This window comes from Urocitellus parryii, chromosome 1 (assembly GCF_045843805.1).
Source record: "Urocitellus parryii isolate mUroPar1 chromosome 1, mUroPar1.hap1, whole genome shotgun sequence".
Classification (NCBI taxonomy): Eukaryota; Metazoa; Chordata; class Mammalia; order Rodentia; family Sciuridae; genus Urocitellus; species Urocitellus parryii.
In genome coordinates, this window is record NC_135531.1 from 22,470,564 (window position 1) to 22,496,833 (window position 26,270).

General features: G+C 39.9%; 1 protein-coding gene across 1 annotated transcript in view; it reads left to right on the forward strand.

Annotated features, from left to right (window-relative positions):
- Positions 1 to 26,270, forward strand: part of Adamts12 (ADAM metallopeptidase with thrombospondin type 1 motif 12) — a 321,421-nt gene that overhangs the window by 235,269 nt on the left and 59,882 nt on the right. The window contains exons 14-17 of the mRNA XM_026390159.2: positions 6,232 to 6,352; positions 15,972 to 16,216; positions 17,619 to 17,757; positions 25,227 to 25,353. Coding sequence (XP_026245944.2) covers positions 6,232 to 6,352; positions 15,972 to 16,216; positions 17,619 to 17,757; positions 25,227 to 25,353 — 632 coding nt within the window. The remainder of the gene's footprint in view (positions 1 to 6,231; positions 6,353 to 15,971; positions 16,217 to 17,618; positions 17,758 to 25,226; positions 25,354 to 26,270) is intronic.

The following is a 26,270-nucleotide window of genomic DNA, read 5'->3' on the forward strand; positions in this document are numbered from 1 at the left end:
ATAAACTCAGTACATTTTGTTTTTGCAAAAATTTATCATATTTTTTCCCACTGGAGAAAATGGACCCTGTGAAAACCTCTTACCCCAAAATCTCCATCATCCTGGGAATAAGCATTTATCTCCTCGAAGGTGCTTTTTTGTTCACTAGCATGGTGACCAAAACATAAAAGGCAAGATGATAAGGCCTGGGAACAGGCATGGGAGAGCTGAGAGCAAGCTGTAAGCAGACTCCAGATTTGAAAGGCTCAGGTGAAGTTTTCTTTTAAACCAACTAATACCATTGTAGCTACTAAGAGCCCAAATTAATATATTTGAATTAGGTCTATTTCAGAGAGTGAGAGAAGAGGATTATCAGATAATTTAACCACAAGTTGCCCCACCCTGTCTAAAGCAGTGGCTCTTGATTCTGGAAATATTTTAGAATCACCTGGGAAGCTTTTAAAAATTACTAATTTCTAAGCTCCATGTCAAAGTTATTAATTCAGAATCTCTGGGACTTGGGGTCCAGACATAGATATTTTAAAATGTCCCCAAGTGAGTAGCATATCCAGCTACAGATGAAAACTATAGATACCAAGAAATTAAAGTGATGCTAAAATTATCATTTAGATCTAAGTAATTTTGCATGTATAGAGACAGCATTTTTAGTTTGCATTAGAAAACAATGCTTTGAACAAAATATAGAGTGGGGTTAAAATAAATTGGAGAGAGGAGGATAGCTAGTTACTTCCAGAACAGATTCAGTTCTAATTAGGTCTTGGTAAATTTCCTTTATAGTAGAATCTGAAAATCTGACATGCCAACATGTTGGCATGTACCATAATTTCAACATAGACAGCTGAATACATTAATGTATGCAACACATATGAATACATTAATGAATACATTAATGTATGCACACATTAATCCTTAATCTCTATTAAAACCAATTAATTGAATTTAATAGACTAAGGCAGATTCTTTCAGTTTGCCTTCCTTTTACTTGGAGCCAATTAAAGCATTATATAAGCAAAAAATGCCCACTTTCTGTCTGTATTACACTGAGTTAAGTGTTTAAATCCCCAAAATGATGTCAAATCAAATATACTTGATCATATAGATATAGTTTATCTTCCCAATATCCAGGTTGTAGGTATTTTCAGCCTTGTTAGTCTTTTTGTTCATTTATTTCAGGGTTTTTTTTTCCTTGAGAGGAATTGAACATATATTGAAATTTAAAAAAAAAAAAAGATATGTCTTCAGAAAAAAAAATGTATGCAATGTTTAATCCATCTTCTTCATTAACATGAAAAAGTGTTTGCATATATTAATGTATTCAACTATCTATGTTGAAATTATGGTATTTGCCAACATGTTGGCATATCAGATTTTCAGATTCTACTATAAAGTTAAATTTACCACGACCGGAATAGAACTGAATCTGTTCTGAAAGTAACTAACTGTCCTCCTCCTACTCCAGTTTATTTTAACATGCCCCCAACTCCAAAGTTTGCTTATCAGAGACACAAATTTACACTGTGATTTTTCAGAATATCTACTGTGATAATCACAAGTATTACATGGAATAAACTTTTAAAAATGTGAGCAGATGCTCCCTCTCTCCCCCTCTCTCAGCTCTGAATCTCACTGCATTACCTACTGTTTCAAGCCCCATGCTCCTCTTCCAGATCTCTCCCTTCTTTCTTTGACTTCAACTTCTTTTCTCCCAGTCAGCTTATCCTGGCCTTCATTTCCCTGTGAACAGCCCAGATGTCCTGGTCTGTCAAATCATCTGCTTTCTAGACTTCTCTTATCCTTCCAGGGTCTTGTTCATGCTAAGCAAGTGGTCTACCACTGAAGTACACCTCCAGCTCTCCTCTCAGACTTTGGCCTAAATACCTTCTGAGACATAACTGTAATTATTACAACTCTCCTTGAAATCCACAGGCAGTTATCAAGAGCCTCCTACACGAAGTCTAAGCTCCTAAACATGATAATCATGGCTCGTGATTAACTACTCCTTTCATGAGCCATGAATGAATGAATGAATAAAATCTTTAGCTTAGGACTGGTGAAGGCAAGAACTCAAATTAGAAGCTTAGTTTCTCAGGCCAATTCCACTAGTCTTTCTGTATGCCATGGCTTCTTCGAGACACCTCATAAACAGATCACCTGTGAGAAATCCATACAGAATGCACCTGCCTCCTTGCCCCCAAACAGCATCTCAATTTGCATTTGAATTAGCTAAGAGCCAAAAGCTACAGACACAAAAGTAGGTCCTTGTCCTCCCTGGAAGGAAACAAACAAACCACTGCAACCATAAGATGAAATCTAGCATCCAAGGAGCCTGACCTCAAATTCAATCCCTAGGGACACAGAGATCGGACTGGCCATCCAGGAGTAAATGGTGACAGTTTGGTTGGAGATTCTGGCAAGGAGCCAAGCAGATGGGCTGCAGGCCTTCAGCCAGTGTTCTCAAGTCAGGTGCCCTAAGCAGCCCTGTCCACCAGCATGGGTCAGGGAAGGTCCCTGGTGGAGGTGACTCCTGAGAGTGGACTTGAAGATTCCGTATAAACTGACTAACAGAAGATGGTGGATGTCCACTTAAAGAGATCCAGTGTGAGAGGCACAGAAGGGTTAGGTTAGGCCAGTGTGTCTGGGAGCAGCCATGGATGCCATGGGGGACTGGGATGCCATACTAAGGAGTTCAGGTGCTACCTTCATGGAAATGGAGTTCATCAGAGCTAAGCAGATGACATGGTGTTTTGAATATGACTTTGGGGGAACCACTGTGCTTCTCTAAATGAGTTCTCCCATCTTAAGTGGGAAAAATAATATGTGCTAGTTCCCTAGGACTGCCATAGCAAATTTCCACAAATAGAGGGACATAAAAGAAATGTTTTGCATGCCCAGTCTGGAAGCTGGAAGTCTGAAATCAAGTTGTCAAAAGGGCTCTTCTTCCCTCTGAAGGCTTTAGGGAAGCATCCTTCCTCAAATCTTCCTAGCTTCTGGTGGTTTCTGACAGTCTTTGTCATTCCTGACTTGTAGTTACCTCACTCCAGTTTATACCTTTCTTCATCTTTACAATAGCCATATTCCCTCTGTGTGTCTCTGTCTCTAAATCTCTTTCTTTAAAGGACACCAGTTATTTGATTTAGAATCACCCTAATCTAATCGAGTATGACTTCCTAGTGACAATCAATTAGTACCCTGATTTGATGATATCTGCAAAGATCCTGTCTCCAAATAAGATCACATTCACAGGTACTAAGGACTTTGAAATATCTTTTTGGAGGACACAGTTTAATCTAGGACAAGTACCAACTTTGAAAAAAAAAATGTGGTGAAGAAAGCCTTATGCTACTGTTCCATTCACTAAATGGCATTTACCTGTTTTTTCCAACTAAGCATAGTTCTGACCTGTTTTCACACTTGAAAGTTTCATTGGCTGGGAATAAATCTCACCATAGAACTAGGCATCCTTCCAGTGTCTATCTTTGCTGAGGAACTTAGAAAGGATGACATTCCAGGTGGATTAGTTCATGGGGCTAGTTGCTATTTCAGTTCAATCCCTTGAGAATTGCAAAACAAAACAATGTTGACTCTTAAGCAGAGAGAGAGAATTCAAAGAAATTGATATAACTTATCCACTCCCCATTGTGGGGCTGTCCGATCCCCAGAGTCACATCAGAGAAGAGCTAAGCTGAAGTCATTATTCACATTTGGCAGCAGCAGCAGCAGAGCCACCCCTAACTCCACAGAAGACAGAAAGACCATTCGGTTGTGGCCTTATTGCCAGTGCATGCTCTGAAAGAGAAGAGTGAAATCTAGTTCTTTGCTCCTGAGATTTCCTAATGTTTCACATGCAACAGGGAAAACTGGTTTACACCTTCACAGACCTTCCATTATATACTTAATTCACTTTTGGTTGCACTAGGCACAGCTGACTGGGAAAACAAATTGGGTGAGATTTCCACCAGAATCCGTTCAATAAGCATTGGCATAGCATGTTGAGGACATGTGCATGGCCCCTTCCCCCGACCCTTGCCTCCCAGTTGTGCAGGATAATATTGCTGGAGGAACTCAGGGAGAAAGACATGGTTAAGTGCAGTAGATAGAGAAAGGAAGAGGGATGAGAAAAGAAAGACAGTGGACTGAGCCTGACATGACTTTCCTGTGTACACATGTAAATACATAATAGTGAATCTCACCATTGTGTACATCCACAAGAAATTAATTTGAAAAAATAACTAAGGGCAAATGGCAGAAAGATCAATAGAGGAAAGAGGAAGGAGAGGTCCTGGGGTCTTAGAACAAGATATACTCCATGCTTGCATAATCATGTCAAAATGGATTCTACTGACATGCGTCACTAAAAAGAACAAATAAAAGAAAAAGAGAGAGAAAAGAAAGATGTGGATTCTATGGGATGTTCTTTTTTTTTTTTTTGTCTTTTTGTATGCCTGCCTTTATTCTTTATGTTTTAATCTATTGTTCCTTGGTAGAGATTAAAGAAAACACTTTAAAATTAATATATCTGAGAGTCAGTTTCCCTGGCTCACTCCAAGTCAGGGAAGGTATGAAAGTCATTGGGAATATGATTTGTAAAGGTCAGCTTATTAGAGGATGCTCAAACTTGACATCAACTTATCACTGGTGAAGGGCTGGCATTTTACTTCTAACCACTCCAGGCATATGTCTGGAATTTTTTTTTCCTTTTCATTTGATTAGCATAATTAAGTTTTGATATTTAAAAAAAAATCTCTTAGGACTTTATTTTCTTCCCTGATTGGGTCAAGCAGCACAATCTTTGTGCCTACAGGAAATTAGAGATAGTTAACCTCAGGAATTGAGCTATTTTCTGTCAGTGGGCATTAATTCTGTTTAGCTGGTAGAGAGTATGAAGTCTCCGACTAATCTCCCTTTCAGAAGATTGAGGTGACTTTAAAATTAGGAAAAAAAATGATTCTTGAGAAGAAAAAGAACCTCCTGGGGCACAATTATGTATCAAGGGCTACGGCGCAGCTTTCCCCATGCAGCTGTGGAAGAAAGCAGGCAGCAGAGAAGTTCAGTTGGTGCTCCCGTGTGCTTCATGACTTTCCGTCTAAGTGTCATGATTATTTGCAACCTGTGCTACAGGACACCGCAGGTTTCATTACTCCCCTTCTGTAGGCAGGGCTTTTCAAAATGAAAAAGACTCAACCCTGGTGACAGACTAAAGGGAAAGATGATGGTTCAGGAGGACTGCTGGGCAGAACACTGAGAATGGATTGTGTCCACAGCATAGAAACAAAATTCATCTTGGTCCAGGAAGAACTGGTTGTTCCTCCTCTGCAGCTGGAGGGAGGGAGGTCAGGATGGCTGGCTGTGGCCAAGTTTAAAGTGCACTGGAGCTGGGGTCATGGGAAGATCCAGAGGGTCTAATGATGAGTCTAAGATTTCCTCCCTCCTGGGACTGGCATCTTCTCATCATTAAGCCACATTCTTCCTGATGATGGCTGATTAACCCACTGTCCTTAAAGAACCAAGTTGCAGATGGAGTCGTTACATCACCTCTGGGAAATCTTGGTGGAGAGGAGGGAGTATAAGGTTTGCACTTGTGAAGACTTGCTGCTCCACCGACTCCAATTCCAAGACGTTTTTATAGTTAGGTTTTTGGAACTGTGTTCAGTTCTGCCTTTGACCCAGGAAAAATTAGAGACCGCACTCAGTGTGTGCCTCTCTCTCTTCTAAACAAGGATGGTCACCTTCTGTATCCACAGATTCCATATTCATGGAATCGACCCACCTCAAATGGAGAACTTTTGGAAAAAAAAAAAAGACTGTGGCTATACTGAACATACAGACTTTTTTCTTGTTATTATTCCCTAAACAATACAGTATAATAATTTTTATATAGTATTTACATTGTATTAGATATTGTGAGTAACCTAGAGATGATTTGAAGTACATGATATGCATAGGTTTATGCAAATGCTATACCTTTTATATAAAAGACTTAAGCATCTGCAAATTTTGGTATCTGCTGTCGGTATGGAGGGATGACTGTCCTTCCTTAACCATTGGCTTTATCACTGGTAAATGATTTGGTTCCTCCTCTGACCTCCGTCAGGAGAAGAAAACAAGCATCTGTCTTTGTACCCTTGCAAAGCTACACAGGCTTATGAAGAACCAAAGGGGAAGAGAAGTCAAAGGTCTGGGCAGCTCTGTGTCTCCTGCCAGTGTTATTCATCCTGACTTCTCTTCCTTCAGATGGTTGGCTGTGACTACGAGATCGATTCCAATGCCACCGAGGATCGCTGTGGTGTTTGTCTGGGAGACGGCTCTGCCTGCCAGACTGTAAGGAAGATGTTCAAGCAGAAAGAAGGATCTGGTAATAAACAAATAAATAATAGAAGTGGCAGGAGACTGGGAACAGAGGCCCCCAAAATAATTGACAGATTCCTAGGTTTTGTATATTTAAAAAAATAGCTTATAATTTTCAAAAGCATTTGAAATAGACTCTAGCCCTCAGTACAAAGGAGAAAGAGCTCCTGGGCAGTTTTAAGAGGGGTGGTTGATTGCTAAGAAAATACAGAAGGCATCACAGAGACATAAAAGAGAGAGAGAGAGAGAGAGAGAGAGAGAGAGAGAGGGAGACAGACAGACAGACAGACAGACATAGAAGGGCTTGCTGTTGGCTCATGGGAACAGAGATGAGAGTGTGATCTCTGGAAACAGGCATCACAAGAGGATCAGGGCTGAAGGTCAATGGCATCAAACAGACCAAGAACTAAGGGAGAAAAGAAACCAAAACTGGTCAAGAAGAAAGCAGACACAGGCAGGTTCTGCCTGGGACAGCAGCAGAGAATCCAGCAACAGGTCCAAAGGCAGAAGAATTAAGATACCTTTAAGGCAGAAGGAGAAGCAAATTAGGGTTGCTTCAGCTCTCCCTCATACTCAATTGCTCCTTGTAAGCGGGTAAAGGGGATCCACTCTATGTTCCCTATGACTCTCAGAGCAACTCTTCTAACTCTTCTCCCCCACCCTTTTTTTCTCTTTTTTTAAAAAACCCTTACTTCATTATTCTTTCCCTGTAACTATCATTTACAAGATTTCTTCTTTTACCAGCTTTTGACCTCTGATAATCCACCCTCACCCCAAATCAGCTGTGACTCTGTGCAGGTTTGCTTTCAGTGAAAATAGTTCTCATGTCCTTTGGCCCCATCAATGAACCCCAGCTTGGGTGTGGCTTTCTTGGGAGAAGGAAATAGGTTAGACTTGGAGACAACTCAGGGTTTCTCATTTGAGCTTCCCCAGATGTACCCTGAGACAAGAATTCAGGAACAAATAATTACTTGGGAAATAAGATGTCCTGGGAAATACCAGTAAGGAGTTGAGAAGTGAAAGAGGGGAAGCTGAGAAAGGATGTATCATTGAGCTGTTGCCATTGTGTCGGAAGCCGGTATAGAACTTGCACGTCTGAGTTTTCCCATCGGAAGGGTAAATGGGTGAGAATCACCAGTCCCACCTGTCATGGTCCAGGCTGCCTGGGGTGGGGATTAGGTTGTTAAATCTCTGGGTTTTGTGGAGACGTCAATGTTGGAAATAGAGAGTCCAGCAAGCTCCACAGCAGGAGGGCCTGAGGGAGAGAGGCAGTGTCTGCTACCTAGAGACGATGCCATGAACTTACCAAGTAGGATCCCAAGAGTATCCAGTGTGTTCTTCATTTGATGATGTGGCATCTTGCTCCCTAGTAAACATAAATTTGTTTAAATTCTATTCCTGTATCTTAATTGTTGACTACTGAACTACTAAGTTTAAATTTTTTTAATAATTTTTTTAAAGAGAGAGTTAGAGAGAGAGAGAGAGAGAGAATTTTTTTTTAATATTTATTTTCTAGTTTTCGGCAGACACAACATCTTTGTTTGTATGTGGTGCTGAGGATCGAACCCGGCCAGGCGAGTGCGCTACCGCTTGAGCCACATCCCCAGCCCTAAATTTTTAAATGTAATTCAGATCCTTCTCTTTTAGAATTAGCACTGAAAGATTTTATTCCCTGTTTTTGATTGATAGCTTTATTTTAGATGAGAGGTATCCTTCAGATTACTTGCTAGGGATGTAAATTTAATAATATGTTTATGTGAATTTAATAACAATATGTTTTAAGCTCATGATTAAGCACCCTATGATGGCTAACATCTTTTGATCTTTGCGAAGGTGTTTTATACAAGTTTTCCATTATTTAGATGTGGCCTTATACTGATGTGATACAGCAATTTGTATACGGGGTAAAAGCGGGAGTTCATAATCCACGTGAATCAACTGTGTAATATGATGTATTAAGAACTATGTAATGTTATGAACGACCAATAAAAAAATAAATAAATAAATAAATAAATTAAAAAACTCACTTAAAAACATATTTCTGAGCCAGGCATGGTGGCACACACCCATAATCCCAGCGGCTCGGAAAGCTGAAGCTGGAGGATCGCAAATTCAAAGCCAGCTCAGCAATGGTGGAGGCATTAGGCAACTCAGTGAGACCCTGTTTCTAAATAAAATACAAAATAGGGCTGGGAATGTGGCTCAGTGGTCAAGTGCCCCTGAGTTCAATCCCCATTGCCAAAAAAAAAAAAAAGCGTATTTCTGCATTTAACCTCATTTTTATTTATCCATAGAGATTCTTACTTGGGCCTCTGATATGCTGTGCTCCTAACATTATGGTAACTCCTTTGAAAACCAGAGTTGTCATCCCTGAATATTTTCCATTTAACCTTTGAGTCACTTAGAAAATTGTGAGGATTCCCCCCCCCTCTTTCCTAGTCTCTTGGGGAAGAGAAAAAGAGGCAAGTAACAAAACTTGCTCCCCCACCCTGCACTCATTTGGAAGTCTCAGAGCCTCTTGCCACAGACCCACTGCTGAGTATTTGACTTCTCTGTGCCCCTTCATGCTTTCCGTTCTCCTTTACCCATTTGCTACCCACAGGGATTCTGATGGTTCTTGGCACCCAGAGAATGGTGTCAGCCTTCAACTGTTTATGCCTCAACGTGTTCCTCAGATCTCTCTGACCCTGCCACCCCAGCACACTGTGGAAATTGAATTTTTATTTTGGACTCTGCAGCATCCACTAAGGAAGTCTTGACTCCATAGACCCACAGGACATTTGCCAGATCCTACCTTTGCTCTATGCTTAGTGAGGCTATATCACCATAAAATCCTGGCTATCCCCAGCCCACTATTTAAATGACACCAAGAAGTGAGGTAAAATTTTGGGAAATGCAACTAGATTGCATTGGAATAGTTAACTAATGTGAAGTCCAAAGTAAAAAAAAAAAAAAAAAAAAAAAAAAGGAACTTAGTTCCCCTCTTTGAAGACATCCTGTATATAATTCCCTCTTTTTGTTTACATGCTGTCTTGTATTGCTGCCTTATTTCACCTTATATTTAATTTTCTCTCTAATGCCGTTAACTGAGAGCAGAATTGTCATTTAGTCTTTGCATTACCCTTCTCAATTCCAAACTACTTGTCTTAATCTACAGTAAGTATTCAATAAGTACTCATATAAATTTAAGTTTAAAAAGACTGATTTCATATTCCTTTGGTAATAAAGGAGAAAAAAATCATTAACTGTTCTACAGTTATGTTAAAGGAATATCTGAGAAAGAACTTTTCCTCCTTGATGTCCTGCCTACAGTTTGGCTCTGGTGTTGTTACTCCTTGGAAACACAAGCCAGCCTTTTGGGTCAGGGTCCCTTCCCTACTGTGGCCCAAAGCCATAAATTGGTATCATGGGTCCTGTAACGCATGTCTGAAAATATTCTGTTGTCATCTCTCCTCTCCCAACTGTGGTTTCTGTGGTGGGTGGCAGTGGATTATTTCAGGAACTTGATGTTTTAACTCTTATCTCCCTGGTCAAAAGAACATGGCCTTTGCTCTCAGGTATCTTTGACTTGTGGTGGATTATTTCCAGAACAAGTATGATTTTTCAGCCAGTCACACAGGGGATTGTGATTGTTTGGACATGGCTTTGATAGTCCAGTGCTTATGCATCAGATCCTCAGAGTCTCACTATCTGTTCACGCCTGTGGCCATGAGAGAACCCAGTGTGTTTTTTTCTGGGGGAAATAAGCAACCATCAGGCAATACCAGGAATAGTGAAGCTGGAGAACAGGTGGAGACTGGCACTGGGAAATCATGGAAATGCATGTTAAATTTCTCAAAATAATTTAACAGTCCTTCAAACCCTGCTTGGCCAGATTGATCCATGGCTTCTCCCTGTGTTCTTTTCCTTTAATACTTACTTTGGCTCACAGCTCTTTTAAACAGGGTCATTTAAAAAGAAATATAAGTGAAAACGTCTGCAATTAAAGTGCCCTTGGTGGTCAAACACTGCTCCTCCTCCCCCTCCTCCTCCCTCTCTCAGGAGACCTTAGGAATGGAGGGTCCCTATTGCCCTGGACTATGAAGGCATGAAATATTAGGCAAATTCTTCGGTTTATTTCTTATGGGTGCTCTAAGAAAAAATATGATGTGTAATTAAAATAGGCTGGCAGGCAAGTGAGCAGGTTCTATTCTAAATGACCATTAGCCTTGGAAAGTTAACCCTTGGACTTCAGCTTCTGAGGCTCCTTCTGACCCTGAGTGAGAATTTTTTTTTTAATTGTCTCTCTTCTGATAGCCTCAGGACTGATCATATCTGTGGATATCTGAGAGTTGAAATTGGGCAGAGTTTGAAGGGGAAGGTGTCTGTCTCCCTGGCCTTCATGGATGTCCCAACAGAGCTTCTCTCTCTGTAGAGATTTGTTTAGTAGATTTGAGGCCATGCACCTGATGGTACCATAGTTCTCTTTAATTAGTACCATACTTGAGAAACATAAGCCTCTTAAGTAGGCTCCCCATAACAGCTTTCATTTTCTACTGTTGGAAAAAAAAAGTAAATGGCATCAGGCATAGTTCCATGGTTACTGTGATTAAAAGTATCCAGAAATGCAAGAACTTGGACCCAGAATACAGTATCCTATATAGAGATATTAACAACTGCCTGATTTGTTTGTTCGTTCATTCATTTATTCATGCATTCACTCACTCATGGATTAAGAAATGTTAATTGAGGATCTATTGTGCAGTTGGCCTGGAGGACTCTCCCCACTGCCTTCTCTGTCTTATACCATTGAAGTCACTGGCCCAAGACCCTGCTCTGAAACTTGACCCTTAGGCAGGAATTAAACAAGGAGCCTGTTCAGAAGGAAGTTGATGGACATTAGGCTTGGTTTTTCCAAGAATGCAGTAGGCTTATTTCTCAGATCTGTGACCTTTATCCTGATCTCTCATAGCCGTATTTTTGGCCTAGACGTGGACCCTTTGTAGCCCAGTTTCCTCAGTCTTGGTTTGTTTCCTGCTCCTTACACCCCTGGATTCTGTATTACTTACCTGCTTTGGTGTTAGACATCAGCTAGCTCTTTCCTGACATGTTTTGGCATCTTGGACTTCTTAAAACCACCACTGTGGCCTGCTTCTCTGGCCTTAGTGAGCTTCTCTGGACTTTGTTTTTGCTGGATCCTGTGATCACTAAGCTAAGCTGGTCTTGTTCACACGGCTTTGCCAGTTACTGAGAATCAGGGACCCATTATCTGAGTTCCTGGGAACTCTCATATGGCTAACTAGACTACTTAACTCAGTGCCCTAACTACCAGCCTCAACTTCTACCTCCTTACTCCGATCATAACCAGAATGAGCTTAGACATTCATCTCAAAACCTTTTTATGTCACTAGAATAGTTACCATGCAAAACTCATCTTTAATAATATGGATATAAACAAAATCCCAAATATATTTAGCAGATTTGTTGCACATAACAGAGTCATAACTCTCTTGGCATGATACTTAATTCAATTTCCTCTTCCTGAAACAACATACACATAGTTCATTTTCATAGTTAAGAATATTAAAGAAAAAAAATGGGAGCTAGGGATATGGCCCTACGGTAGAGCACTTTCTTAGCATGCAGAACACTGTGGGTTCAATCACAGCACTACAAAAGTAATAGTAATAGTAATCTGCGATTTAGAAAACAGAAAAAGAACAGAGAAAATCCCTGTTCTATAGAATCTGCAGCTTTAGAAAAGGAAATTCTTGGAATGGAGTAAAAGTAACAGTGGCCTGGAATTACATGTGTACCTGACCACCTAGGTACCCACCTATTAATGATTCTGTGTGTTTATGTGCTTGGTTCTTCTGGTGATGGCTCCCTAGGCTCTGCACTAATCTGCTGGTTGGAAGATAAAATGCACATAGTTAAGAACTAACAACATTCACAGGTTCTGTTACAGCCACCTGCCTAATCCCATAATGTTACATGAGGTTTCCTGGGAAACATGCTACAGAACAGACTCTTGTAGGGCAAGGTGTCTGAATCCCTGGCCTTCTAAACTCTGAGGAAGTAGAACCCACCACTGCATAGGCAGGAGGAGGAGCTGTGGCAGGAGCGTGAAAGGTCTGCACAGGACTGGCTAGTGGGAAGAGGAAGAAATTATATGCTTCAAGACTCAAAGTAGCTCCTGTACTATACCATGAGGTTCAATGTGTTTGCTGTTAATTTCAGAGAGAGGAGAGACCACTCCTTGATTTTAGGTGGGTGACTAAAATGAGAGGGTCAGTGCTAGAGAGACGAGTTCCCTGGCAACATACAAATTTGCCTGGCATGGGAGAACCCAGTGCTAGGAGCTAAAACATGAATCCAAGTTTAGGGGATGAGGTCTGGATTAAGGCAGTGCATATAGAAAGGATAAGCATCACATAAGACAACATTCCAGAAAGAATCCAGGTTCATAATGATAAGAGGGGACATAGCTGTCATAAAGCCAAAATGGAGTCTGTTCTGCTGCATGTTTCCTGGGAAACCTCAAGTTGGAATGGGTGGGAGGAGAGAGAGAATGCTTGGACACTCTGCTTGAGAATTTTCTTATCAAGAGGACTAAAGACTCTCCGTGGTTTAGGGCTGTAATCCTTTGTTCTAGAAGCATTTAGGACAGGAAGCTGCCTTAGTATCTGTTCCTTCTCTTATCTTTCCCTTCCACTGGCATCTAGCAAGACAGTTATATTTGCTCACCATGTGTAACAGGATTCTCTTACCCTGATAAACCTCTTTTGAAATAATTGATTCTAAAACTCTAAGTCAAGGGCAAGTCAATCCAACTTCTTTTTATTGCTGTTGTTTTATTCTGCTTCTTTTTAATTTTTTTTTTTATTTTTTAATTAGTTATACATGAGAGTAGAATGCATTTATGCACTTTGTTATACATAGATGAGATATAATTTCTCATTTTTCTGAGTGTACATGTTGCAGAATCATATTGGTCATGCAGTCACATATATACATAAAGTAATAATGTCTGTTTCATTCTACTATCTTTCCTATCCCCACATCTCCTCCCCTCCCCTCCCATCACTTCCCTCTACCTAATCTAAGGTAACACTGTTCTTCCCCTAGTGTTTTCCCTTTCCTTTCAATACTGGCAGAAGTGGCTAATGTTTCACAGTAGAGAAGATGCAAGAAAATTGATTTTGCTTGATTAATATGTTCATCATTCTTAACTCTTTTGAATTATTTTTACCAATCCTTCTTCTATCTAAAATCTATGTAGATACAGAACTGATATTTGCTGAATGCTTTATTTTAGTAGAAAAATCAATCTGCCCACGATAAATATTTCCAACTTTAAAATTCTCTAAATGGAAGAATAAAAAGTAAACTGTTTTTATAATTTTTCTCCATATCTTCCCTCTACCCATTTTTCTGTATTTTTATTGATACATTATACTTGTACATAATGATGGGTTTCATTATTACATATTTGTGTATGCACGCAATATAACAATATACTTTGGTCAATATCATTCCCCTCATTTTTAAAGCAAGGAACAAAGTAGGAGGTATAATATTTAAAGTGATTTGATTTCCCTGCATGAGTTCTGCTATGAGAAGGCATTCAACACCCTGTCAGAAGATGGTTACAGATAGCAACACCCCAAAGGCAGTTTTAAAAATTGCATTAGCTTCAATTACATGTGATAAATATCTTCCCCAAGGTAGTTTTGCATCAGTCATTTTAATCAGCTGTTTTAGGCAAGTGTGTGGGAGCCAAATGAAACTTAATTGAATACTACAAGACTCATACTTTTGTTCCTCTGGATGAGAGCTTGCAATTTGAAAAATGAAGCTGAGGTTATGTCCTATATCCAGTTTCTGAGCAAATCATCACTGCTGAACAGGCCAGTGTTTGACTCCCAGGACTCATACTACTTTCATATCTGGGGGAGAAGAGCAATCAAGCACTTTCTGATGACTGAGATGAAGGTCTTACTTCTCAGGCTGAAAAACCCTGTATATGTGAAAATGAAAGGAAGATTGATAGCAGAGAGGAAGGGGATCAGAGAAAGGGAGGAGGGTAGGTAATGGGAAAATACTGGAGAATGAAATCCACCAAATTATGCTATTTCCTTGTATGAATAAAACACAATAAATCACATATATACACACTAATTAAAATAACAGCAAAAACAATAGCAATAATAGAAGGAAGAGCAAAAGAGAAAGCAGATTGGGGGAGAGAGGAGGATAGGGAATGGGAAGGTATTGCAGAGTGAGGTTGATCAGGTGGTGTGCATGTATGATTATGGAATAATGGATCCCACTATTATATAATTATAATATTAAATAATTATACATATAACATATGCATAATTATAATATTAAATAATTATACATATAACATATGTATAATTATAATGCACCAATTAAAAAAGACTAGTTATATCTATGGGGAAATTAATGGGATGATCAGAGCCTTAAAACCACATTTTGTTTGAAAAAGTTAAAGAAACAAACAATAGTCAGCTTAGAAGAGAATAAGATTGTTGAACACTAGAGTGAAGAGAGCCCTCAAATGGCATCATTCAGTCCCCTGCTTTGTTAAGACAACATTCAGAGGAGTCGAGTGAATGACTGAGAGTCACAGAGCTAATTCATGATGTAGAGACTAGAAGACAAGTCTTCTGACTCCAGTGCCCTAGGGCACCTTTCATATAACCTTCTCTAAGTCCAGGTTCTTTCCATTCTGTAAAGTGATGTCTCTTAGGCTAAATCACACTGAAGCATGACATGCTTGGCGTAGAGCCTGAAAATGGAGGACACTGCTGTGCCAATTCCTTCTTCACCAGCGCGCCTCCCACCATGACAACCAGTAAGCGAGAAGACTGTGGTTAGAGCTGTTCGTCATCTCTACGTGGATATCCACATATGCTTTTTCAGGAGGCTGGATAAGAACACATGAAAATAAACTACAAATTCCTATTTTAGCAAGACATTAGGGGGAAGGGGAGGGGCTTTCTAATGAATGGATTGTCCAACAGCAAAGGCTGTACCCAGAACTAAGTTTCTCATCAGGGCATGCATTCAAACAAGCCAGGTGGCAATCAACGCAAGATTTCCTCCAGAATTTTCTTAATGAATAGAAGCCAGGATTAAATTACTTGTAAGACACTTTTTTTTTAACTTGCTGGCAATAGGGAGGAGGAGAAGTATGTATCCAATGCTATGTTTAGGAAGACTCATCTGACAGCAGCAACAAGTGGCAGAGGGAGTGGCAGAAGGAGAAATGCTGGCAGAAAGCTGGCTGGGAGTTGTAACATTCTGAATCAGCAACATAAAATCACAGAAAAATAGATGCTATATTCACCAAAAAAAGCTACAGTGTCTAATCTGCATTTATTTTACCTCGTCTCACAAAACTGTTTACACATTGAGTTGCAAAGCTCCTGAAAATTCTGCTCCTGGTCAAGCTCTTTAAAATTCTCAGTAACTGGTGCTTCTGCCAATCCCAGTGGACACCCTGCAAGGGTACAAGAGAATGGGGACCCAGGGAGGAGGATAAACGAAGGGTCAGAAACAGACTGTGTTCAGCCAGGAAGCTAGTGTGTCTCTTTAACTATTATCTCTTCAATTCTCAGGTTATGTTGACATTGGGCTCATTCCCAAAGGAGCGAGGGACATAAGGGTGATGGAAATCAAAGCAGCAGGAAACTTCCTGGCCATCAGGAGTGAAGACCCAGAAAAATACTATCTGAATGGAGGATTTATTATCCAGTGGAATGGGAACTATAAGCTGGCAGGGACGGTCTTTCAGTATGACCGGAAAGGAGACCTGGAGAAACTGCTGGCCCCTGGCCCCACCAATGAGTCAGTGTGGATCCAGGTAATGCAGAGGGGAAGGGAACTGCAGACGTGGATGCGGTGTAGCCTCTTTTCCTTTTCCAGGTATTTGCTGGGGCATATAAAGTAACAATCATTAAAACTTCTTCTAGCAAAGAAGAGAGAGGGGAGCAGTATATTTGTGGGTCTCATCCTTTATTGCTTAGGAATTGCTAAAACTTCCATAATAAAATGCCAGTGGCTCTCAAATCCCCCATTAGGAAGTCTGAGTTGTTTCCAGGCTGGTTTACCTGAGGGTAATTATTCGTCAGATATGTAACAGAGCTTGCAGCCTACTGTCAGTGTGACGTGAGTCTCCAGGTAGCTTCCCAGCACTGAGGAAGAAGGTACATGCTGGCAGACGCTTGTCCTCAGGCAGAGGGTTTGCCTTTGTGAAGCTCTAGGAGGAAGGAGGTGATAGGATACAGTATGTGCTCTTCAGAGGCACAAGGACTTGTCGTTCATTTTGGTGTTGAACTATAGAAAAGAAAAAAGGCATGACTGTACTGGTAGAGGCAAGGCAGACTGGGAACAGCAGATACTCCAGACAGTCAATCTAGCCACATTCAAAAGTTAAAGGTCAGGGTTGGCAGCTGTGGTCCATGAATGTCAGCAGACTTTATTTCTGACCTGGTCAGAAGGGCAAAAAGATGTACATATGGGAATCTCAACTCCAGGGAGCAAATAATTCACCACCTCTGAGTTTAAGGTGAATCTAATTCAAATGTGCTGTAGGATGGCCTATAGGACAAGGAAGTGAAGGGACGATCCCAAGAGCAGCACACATTAGCAAAAACCCATGACATTCTTATCCCAGAATTACTATGCATTAAAGGAACTAACCAGCTGAGAGTTTGGACAGAGCATCAAAAGACAACAAACAGCAAGGGCGTGATAACAGTTAACATTTATTTAGTGCTAATCTTGTGTCATGTTCTAATAACTTTACGTGTATTTACTCATTTAGCCCTCATCATAACCCCATTAGTAAGTACTATTATTACTTAGTACATGAGGGAACTAAGGCACTTACCTGTATTTACGAAGTTAATAATTATATAAGACACAAGTGACCTTTCAGCTGGTTGTTGGAAAGGACACTCCCTGACATTCTCTCAGAGTAATGTCCATGTGATTGGACATCCCCATTTACACAAATGGAAATCCAACCAAAAAATAACGGAATGGAGACCATATAGATATGGACAGAGGTAGAGGGAGGTATGAAAGTAGAGGTACAGGCATAAATATGGACCTAGATATAGGTCCATTTAATGGTATCTGTTTCAGTGTGTATTCTCTTAACTACTTTCAGATGATGGACCTTTGTGTAGAGTTTTGACCTGACTGTGGTTTGCAGTCTAAAGTCATGACATCGTGTGATGTGACCCTTTTCTTGCCTTTAGCTCCTATTCCAGGTGACTAACCCAGGCATCAAGTATGAGTACACAATCCGGAAAGATGGCCTTGACAACGACGTGGAGCAATTGGTGTACTTCTGGCAGTTTGGCCGCTGGACAGAGTGCAGTGTGACATGCGGGACAGGTGAGGGACAGCTACTGTCACTAGGAACCCTAGCCACCGTCCTAGAGTGGTCCTTAGAAGCATCTTAACCAGTGGTTTGTACTCCATGTGCACGGATCTGCAGGGTGCCAACACGTGGCCCAGGGACCCTATGGGCAGTGACAGTGTAGAGATGTGGCTTAAAGGCAGAGGCACTTCTGCTCACATCTCATTGGTTGGCCTTAGTCACTTGGACATCATCTACCTGAAAAGGGAGGTTGGGAGAGATGAACGTAGCACAAGGTCGTTTGGGGCGCATAGCTGTCCACCATGGTGCCAGACGAACTCTCCAGGGCCTGTGAAGGCAGGTTCAGGGCCTGTGGGTACTTGGGGCTTTCCTTCTTTTAAAGGGCTCTAGTAATAGCACCATGTGTGAAGTCTCCATTTCTTTTCTCTTTTTTGGATCATGTCCAAGTTGATTCTAAAACTTTTTGCCTCCAGCCTATAACTACTGCCTATAAAACTAAGGCAGCTACAGAGTGAAGAGCCAGAGTCTGGGACCCAGCAAAGGGAATAAAAAGTGAAGGAGTGAATGGGTCAGGAGGCCAGGCTGCCTCTCCATGGGCTGCCCTCTCACATTCTCAGACTCTGCCGGATCCTTCACTGGCCTCACCACTCCAAGAGACATTGTAGAAGGAGGTCTCCCAGTGACCGTTGGGTCATGCACCTTCAACATTATAAACAATTTTCGTATAATTACTCTCTTTATTTTCCTGATTCATCACAGGAAACCAAGGTCAGCTTTTAGAAAACACAAGGATGAAGACCTCATTTTACAAAGTATGAGGTTTGAAAATGCTAAACCTCTGGAAATGGGTTGGGGACAAGGGTGCTATCTGTGGCTGCAGCCATAAGTGGTGTTGCTGGGAGAGTCCATCCTGTGATTTCCCCTGGTGTGTTAGCATTTCCAAATGTACTGACCTCCTGTCCCACCCTCATTGCCCAGGGTGATGGGAGGGGTTCCAGAGAAGCATAGGTCATTTAAGCAGAAAATAAGTGGATGAAAGAAACTTCCCCAGAGGAGCAGTTGTGAGGAAAAGGAAGTCACTGTGAATGTAGTTACCAGTACTTTTTCAATTTATGATCCTTTTTGTTCTTGTCTTTCAATGAAGCTCAAGTTGAAGCTTTAAGTTTAAATCATTTGTCCCAGCCCATCACAGAGTAAAACTTAACCAATACTAACGGGGCAGGGACTCCCAAAACAGGAGACCATCCTCCACCCCTCCACCCTCTTCTATTTCAAGGCAGGATGAGCCCTTTGATTCATGTGCAATATTTCCAGACACTAGGAATAAAGAGATAGGTGGCTGGGTTTTGCAATGGTGATAGTGTTTTAATCAGCCTTTGTATCACTCTGACTAAAAGACCTGACCAGAACAATTAGAGGAGGAAAAATTTATTTGGAGCTCCTGGTTTCACAGGTCTAGTCCACAGCTGGCTGACTCTATTGCTCAGGGACTGAAGTAAAGGCAGATCATCATGGCAAAGGGATCGATGAGGAAGGAGCTCAAGACATGGCAACAAGAAAACAGAGAGAGCTCTGCTCATCAGGGACAAAAAGAGCATTTTGGGGCTCACATGAAACATAATCTCCTTAGCTTTAACTTCTTTGTGGAGTTTCTAGACTCAAAGAGCATAAATATTATGACAATGTTAAGAAAAAGGATTAAAAAAAGGTGGGAGCCTTCCTTTTTTTGTCTGTTGTGATTATTTTAGTTTTACAGTTTTTACCTGGGAATCATTTCAAACATACCAGAAAAATAGAGAATGTAATAGCAAATCCTGTGCACCAATCACTCGACTTTATCATATCTTACCACTGGGTCATGTTGGTTTCAATTTTCATTTTTCAAGAGAAACATCCCACAACTAGGGTTAAGGAGCATACCCCAGCTTCACATTCATCCTCTTTTCCCCAGAGTTAACACAGGCATGAAACCAGTGCTTATTATTCTCATATATGTCGTTGAACACTTCTGCTACACGTGTATACAGTGATGCCTATTTCTTAGGCAGTTAAGCTTTCTGTAAGTAGTATCATATTCAAGGTATCATTCCTTACTTGTTATATTTATTCAATTTATGCTTTTGAGATAAATCCACACTGAATAAAGTAGTGTAGCATATTTATTTTAGGAGCTGTATATCATTCCCTTATATGAATGCCCCCAAATTTATTTATAAATTCTACTATTTTGCATTTCCTAACTATTTCTGCAATGCTATAATGAGCACCTTATAATTGCTGCCTTCTTACCTCAATATTTGAGCTTTCTTACTTTGTTTATCTATCAGTGGAATTCCTGGGTCATAAAGTGTATTCATATTGCAAGAGTGAGTCAGTGAACTCATCAGGTGCTGTGAAATATTTTAAAATTTCCAGGGAAATAGAAAATTTTAAAGAGACACACAATACTTAACATCTCTAGCACATCACATGAAGTACTAGCTCAAGGCAATGCAGTTTCAAGAGTGGGTCTCATTACATTCCTTTCAATGACATCTTACTTTGTGACACTGGATTTTCAATGGGTGCTGTAATTTAAAAAAGAAAATCACGTACCTCCTGAAAATGAATATGGAACAGAAACTATGGTATCTAGTCTTGTTCTAAGATTTGAAAAGTTGTGCATATCTAATAGTTGCACAAATCTCATTTATAAGTTAATTTAAAATGAAATTCAAATATTATTTTATCTTAGCTAGGCATGGTGCCATATGCCAGTGTCACAGGAGGTTGAAGCAGGTGATCCCAAGTTCAAAGCCAGTCTCAGCAACTTAAGGGGGCCCTAAACAACTTATCAAGAACCTGTCTCAAAATAAAAAAAAAATTAAGGGCTAGGAATGTGGCTCAGTGGTAAAGCATCCCTAGATTTAATCACCTGTGCAAAAAAACCACACACACACACACACACACACACACACAAACACACTCTATATCTATATCTATACACACACCTATATGTGTGTATATATATATGTGTATATATATATATATATATATATATATATATGTATAAATAATATAATAACATATATATTATATAACATATATAAGGACTATTACTTCTTAGGAAAAATTGGAAGAAATTGGAATAATAATAACATCCTTACAAGAAACTTGCTGAAAGAAATTAACCTGAGTCACCCATAAAAGATCACCAGTAAAAGTACAACAGATGCATGATCAATGGAGAAACATCAAATGCAGGTCTCAATAGGAAACTGCAGGACTCCTTATTCAACAAGAGAATAATTTGGCAAAAATCCAGGATCACTTGCACAGTGATAGAAAACCACATTTTTGCCCATTACAGACTTAGTGCTGTGGGTTCTCTCAGATGTAGTACAACCTAACCAAAACTTCTTGTGTCTGGTAAAACTCATAGCAAAGGCATTGTTGTGAGAAAATGGCTCTTCACTTCCGAACTTGACCTTTGCCAATTTTGTGCTCTGTGGTCTCCTCCATTCTGCAGCTTGGGGTCTGTTGGTATTACAATGGCCTACACAAATGGGAGAATTCTTTCCCCTGCCCTTCCCTCATCTTCAGCTTTCCCTTTACCCTACTTGGCTGGATTCTTTCTGGAGTTTAGTCATTGTTCCTTTGCTCAAGGACTGTTCTCATAGGAAAAGGCAAAGATTGAAAACTCCAAGATCATGAACATCACTTGAAAGTTCCTGGATACTGCTCAAATTGTTTATGTAGGCCAACAGACCTACAATGGAATTACCTTCAATGGAAATAAATACTCATACAGCAGATCCTAAAATTAGTTTGCACAAAGTTTATCCAACAGTATTCCTACTAAAGCTAAATATAACCACATTTGAGATATGTCCACATATCCTTGACCAAGTATTAGAATATAAATAGGGACACATATTTTCCTCCAATCCTGATGAGGGGAGAGGGGGTGTAGCTCAGCAGTGGAGTGCTTGCCTACCATAAACAAGGTTTTGGATTTGAGCCCAGCACTACACACACACACACACACACACACACACACACACACTAACACACACGCACATGCACACACACACACACACACACACACACACACACACTACAATAAATAACCCTGATGAGTGACCACATACTGATGTTCAGAAGGCAGAATCCACTTCTCGGAAAATCAGAGTCAGACATTTCCTTGACCTTCTCAAAGTGCTGTCATTTCGGTATCAGTCCCTCTCACTCTTCCCAACATAATTGTCAGATAAGATCCACCAAATCCAGACAAATCAAAAAAATCTGGAACAATACCTGGAAGATACTTTTTAATGTAAGACTTCATAATGGTAATAGGAATATGTATTGAGGTAGATTAAACTTATGACACAAAATAGAAGATTACATAGTTTGCCATATGCATAAGAATTTTTTAAAAACTGTAAGTAATGTACAGTGGAGATATTATAAACTTTTCGTGTACTTCACTAATGAACAAATGAAAACCCTTAGTCAAGGTGACTAATCTAATGGTCTCTCATTCTGCTGGTCTTCTAAATTCCATCCCATTTTAACCCCTTGCAGTCAGCAGAGATCAGTCCCTCCCTTATTTTCAGGCTCTTAGTTTTGTTTTCTAATAGTTCAGTTGCTTGGGATTTTTTTCAACTGGTTTCTGTGAAGATTTTCTTTGCACAGTGTGCTTTGTGAAATGCTGCTGTACGCTTTATCAATTCACGAGTGTTATGAGATTTTATACACTTCTGAGTTTCTTCATTCACGTGCTTTGCCAGACTCATGCACAGTCTAAGGAAGAGAAGTCATAATCAATATGGAGACAGTGTGTGGAAAATTTTGAAAATTGTTCCTTCATAGGGCAGAACTACTTTTTTCTAATACCACACAACACTCTTTACATACAAGCAATGCTTTTCTTTGAGCACTTTCTATGTAATTTTTTATAAGTTATCCCTACCATGAAAGTCAATTAATGAATTTGTGTAATAAGTTCATTGGCATTCAGGAGAGAAATTGGCTTTAAGTCTTACTGATCTTGTGAGATGTATGGGTTTTGGTGATGACAAATGATACAGTCAAGTCACATTAACTCATATCCATCCAACTGTTTGTAATTATTTAAATCAGTGTCAATGCCTTTTTGAGCTACAAAAAAAAATGGATTGTGTGACTAAAGGTTGAATTATTTGCAGAAACTTGGTTGCATCAGAGCAATATGAAAAAGGCTTTAGTACTCTGGATAAACTGAATATAATCTATTCCCTAATCTGAGAGTGTAAAACCAATCCTGATTTTACAATGAATGTGCAGGAAGTTTCAGAGAGAGTTTGGTTGAATGGGTCACGAAGAAACTTCAAATTCATATTCAAGAATTGTTTTCAAATCCTACTTTGCATTTAGCATTGTACCAGGGCTTAGGGTTGATCATGTTTATATTAGGGTGCATATGTCATTTTTGTCCTCATGAAAACCCTGCACTATAACCTTATTGTCATCTTGGAAACTGAAGTTTGCAAAAATAAGGAAGATCACCCAAGATTACTCATCAAGGAAGTGTTAAGGCAGGATTCAAAACCAGTTCTAATTCTCATGGCATTGCTGTTGATGTTGATGCTGTGGTTGTTATCAATCACACACACACACAGACAGATACACACACACACACACGTGTGAACACACACTTCAGTATGCTTAAACTCATATTAATGGCATCCAGGCTTTTCTAGGCTGAGTTTCATTATGAAGGATAAAACCAAACTCATTGAGCCAGGAAAATAGAGCTGAGGGATCTAAGGGAGCCTGAAAAAAAAAAAACAAGGTAAATGTTTAGTGGTAATTAAAATAGAAATTTGGTAGATTGAGGATACACTAGTCAGCAATACAGATGGTTGTATAATTTCGACTTTGTCCTGTAAAGTTATTGTTGATTCTGTGCATTTAGGGGGATTGTAGTAAGTGACAGCCTCTCTATTCAATCACAAAATTGTTGACATTTCACATTAAAAGCAATGTTATATCCAATGTTAGGAGAATTTTCCATAGTTCATTACAATAACCTAAGTCTTAAGCTGTTTTATCTATACCCTTCCTAAATTGAACTTCCGAATCAAGAAAAGCTCATGTAAACTAAATGAACCATATAACAGATTCCCTCTATTTTATCATCTAAATATTAAGTTCAAAATATGATGAACTGTGTTATTGTTGAGGGTTTTTTGTTTGTTTGTTTTACATAAGGAACTTTACTTGTTACTTCTTTCAACACAACAATTTCCACTCAAGATGGTCAGGTTTACAGTATAAGGAGACAGTTCTTACAAGTCAAGGCACTTACTGGACCTGTTACTGCTGATGTCCAGCAGGACTTACCAAGTTCTTACAGACATGTAGCCACATTCTCATTGCCACATAGAGAAAGGGATGCTTAAACTTCTGGAAGTAGCATTTTGAATTTGATTCTCATATATTTTTCCATGTGATTGATTTCTACTTCATGTCTCTTCGAGTAAGTACTTTCAGAGAGGCAGTTAACTTAGATCTGAACATATTGATTGACTGGCATCCTTAATTAGGTAGGGTTTCTTTGGGAGCTGTTATCTGTTTGAAGGAATAAGAGGCAGATGGAAAGGCAAATAAAAAGTCAACATCATTCTTCTTTCTTTACTTTCCAGGGGAAGATCAAGGTCACATAGATTCAACCTCGCCTGTTACACTTTCTGCATTTGTAGCTTTATATAATGATAACTTCCCTTAAAAGGAAGACCGATTCTAACCCCAGTCATAGTAGGTTATTAAAATATCCTGTTAAAGAAAGATTGTTATTCTGGTAATTGGTTTTCAAAGTTATCTAATGACTATGTCACGGAAAATTAATAGTTAGAGGTTTTTTTCCTATAATGTTGTTATCACATAAGGGCACCAAGAGGAAACAGCACACCCAAACTGTCTACCTTAGCTACTTTTAAGGGAATGGATAGGGTTTAGGAAAACGAAGAAAGGTGAGTAATTATTCCTGCCCATTAACAGTGCAGTTAGGGGAAACCAGGCTACCACCCCTGGGCTTGAAAAATTAAGGGAAACAGCATTTAAATAGAAATAGTGCCTCCATTTCCCAAACCTAACTGGACTGTTAGTCCTAATTGAACTAACCACAGGTCTGGTTCCATGAGGTTTGGAGCCAAGTGAAGAAAGGGGCAAAGTAGATCTGGAGGGAAAATAGAAGAACCACAGCACAGGAGAAGGAATTAAAAGTTGATGAAATCAATAGTGGATTGACTTTAGCAAACCACACTGAATTGTAGCTCTAGGAAAAGGATGAAAGTCAACATTAATCAAGTGCTGCTCTAGCTACTACCATATGTAACAAACCACCCCAAATTTAGGACAGTTTTACTTTATCATACTCACAGTTTCTATTGGCTAGAAATTTAGACAGGGCACACTCAGAATTCCATATGATGTATGGATCTTTCTGTCTGACCCCCAGGTATCCGCCGTCAGACTGCCCATTGTGTGAAGAAGGGCCACGGGGTGGTGAAAGCTACATTCTGCAACCCGGAAAAACAGCCCAATGGGAGACAAAAGAAGTGCTATGAAAAGGATTGTCCACCCAGGTAACCATTGATAACACAGAGCTGGAGCAATACATATCTGTTTACAGTGACTCTAATTAAACAGTAATCCAGTGCTCAGTGACACAAGAGGACTGTGGGCTGGTCAGAATAGATACAGGAAAACTGTGAGATTTTCTGAGGCTGTGCTATTGCAGCCTGTGGCTAGCTGTGAGGACGTTATCTTCCCAGAGAATGGTATTTCTTAAAAAGATGATGTATGGTTGTTTGTTTGGTAAGACTAAATCTTGCTGAAGAGAATTCTTTGTGGTTTACCCACAAGTTTTTAACTAATGGGTTTGGCTTTTCCAAGGGCACTTTACCATGCAAATGTAGCCTTCAGTGTGAACTGGCACCTTCAGATCACCATGCCCACTCATACTTCAGATGAGCTGGAAGACAGGACTTAGACAGCAGGCTTTCTCTACCTTGGCATTATTGACCTTGGGGGCTGAAAGACTGTTGTGGGAACTGTCCTGTGAATTGTAGGAATGCTTATGAACATCCCTGGCCTGCATCCACTTAGAGGGATGCAATCCAGGTTGAGACAGGCTGAAATTGCCAAGTGTCTTCAAGGTGGCAAAATCACCCTTGGTTGAGAACTATTGTTATAGAGATATTCACTTGCTAAACACATTGGTTCAAGATAGCCCACTATTCCAAAAGTTTTCTGCATTTTCATTGTACTTGTTTTCCTTCAAAGTTAGTGAGCCTCTACCAACCAATAAATTCCCTTGACACTCATCAGATAGCACCCACTGCACTAATGCCTGGGAATCTTTTCTTACTTTTCAAAACCACTCTTTGTTGGACTGGCCACCTTCTTAAAATCAAAGCTATTTCTTTCCTGAAAACAATTTATCCCTGAGGCTTACATTCTTTTTTATGTTTTGATAGAGTCTGCCTTGGCTCTTATATTA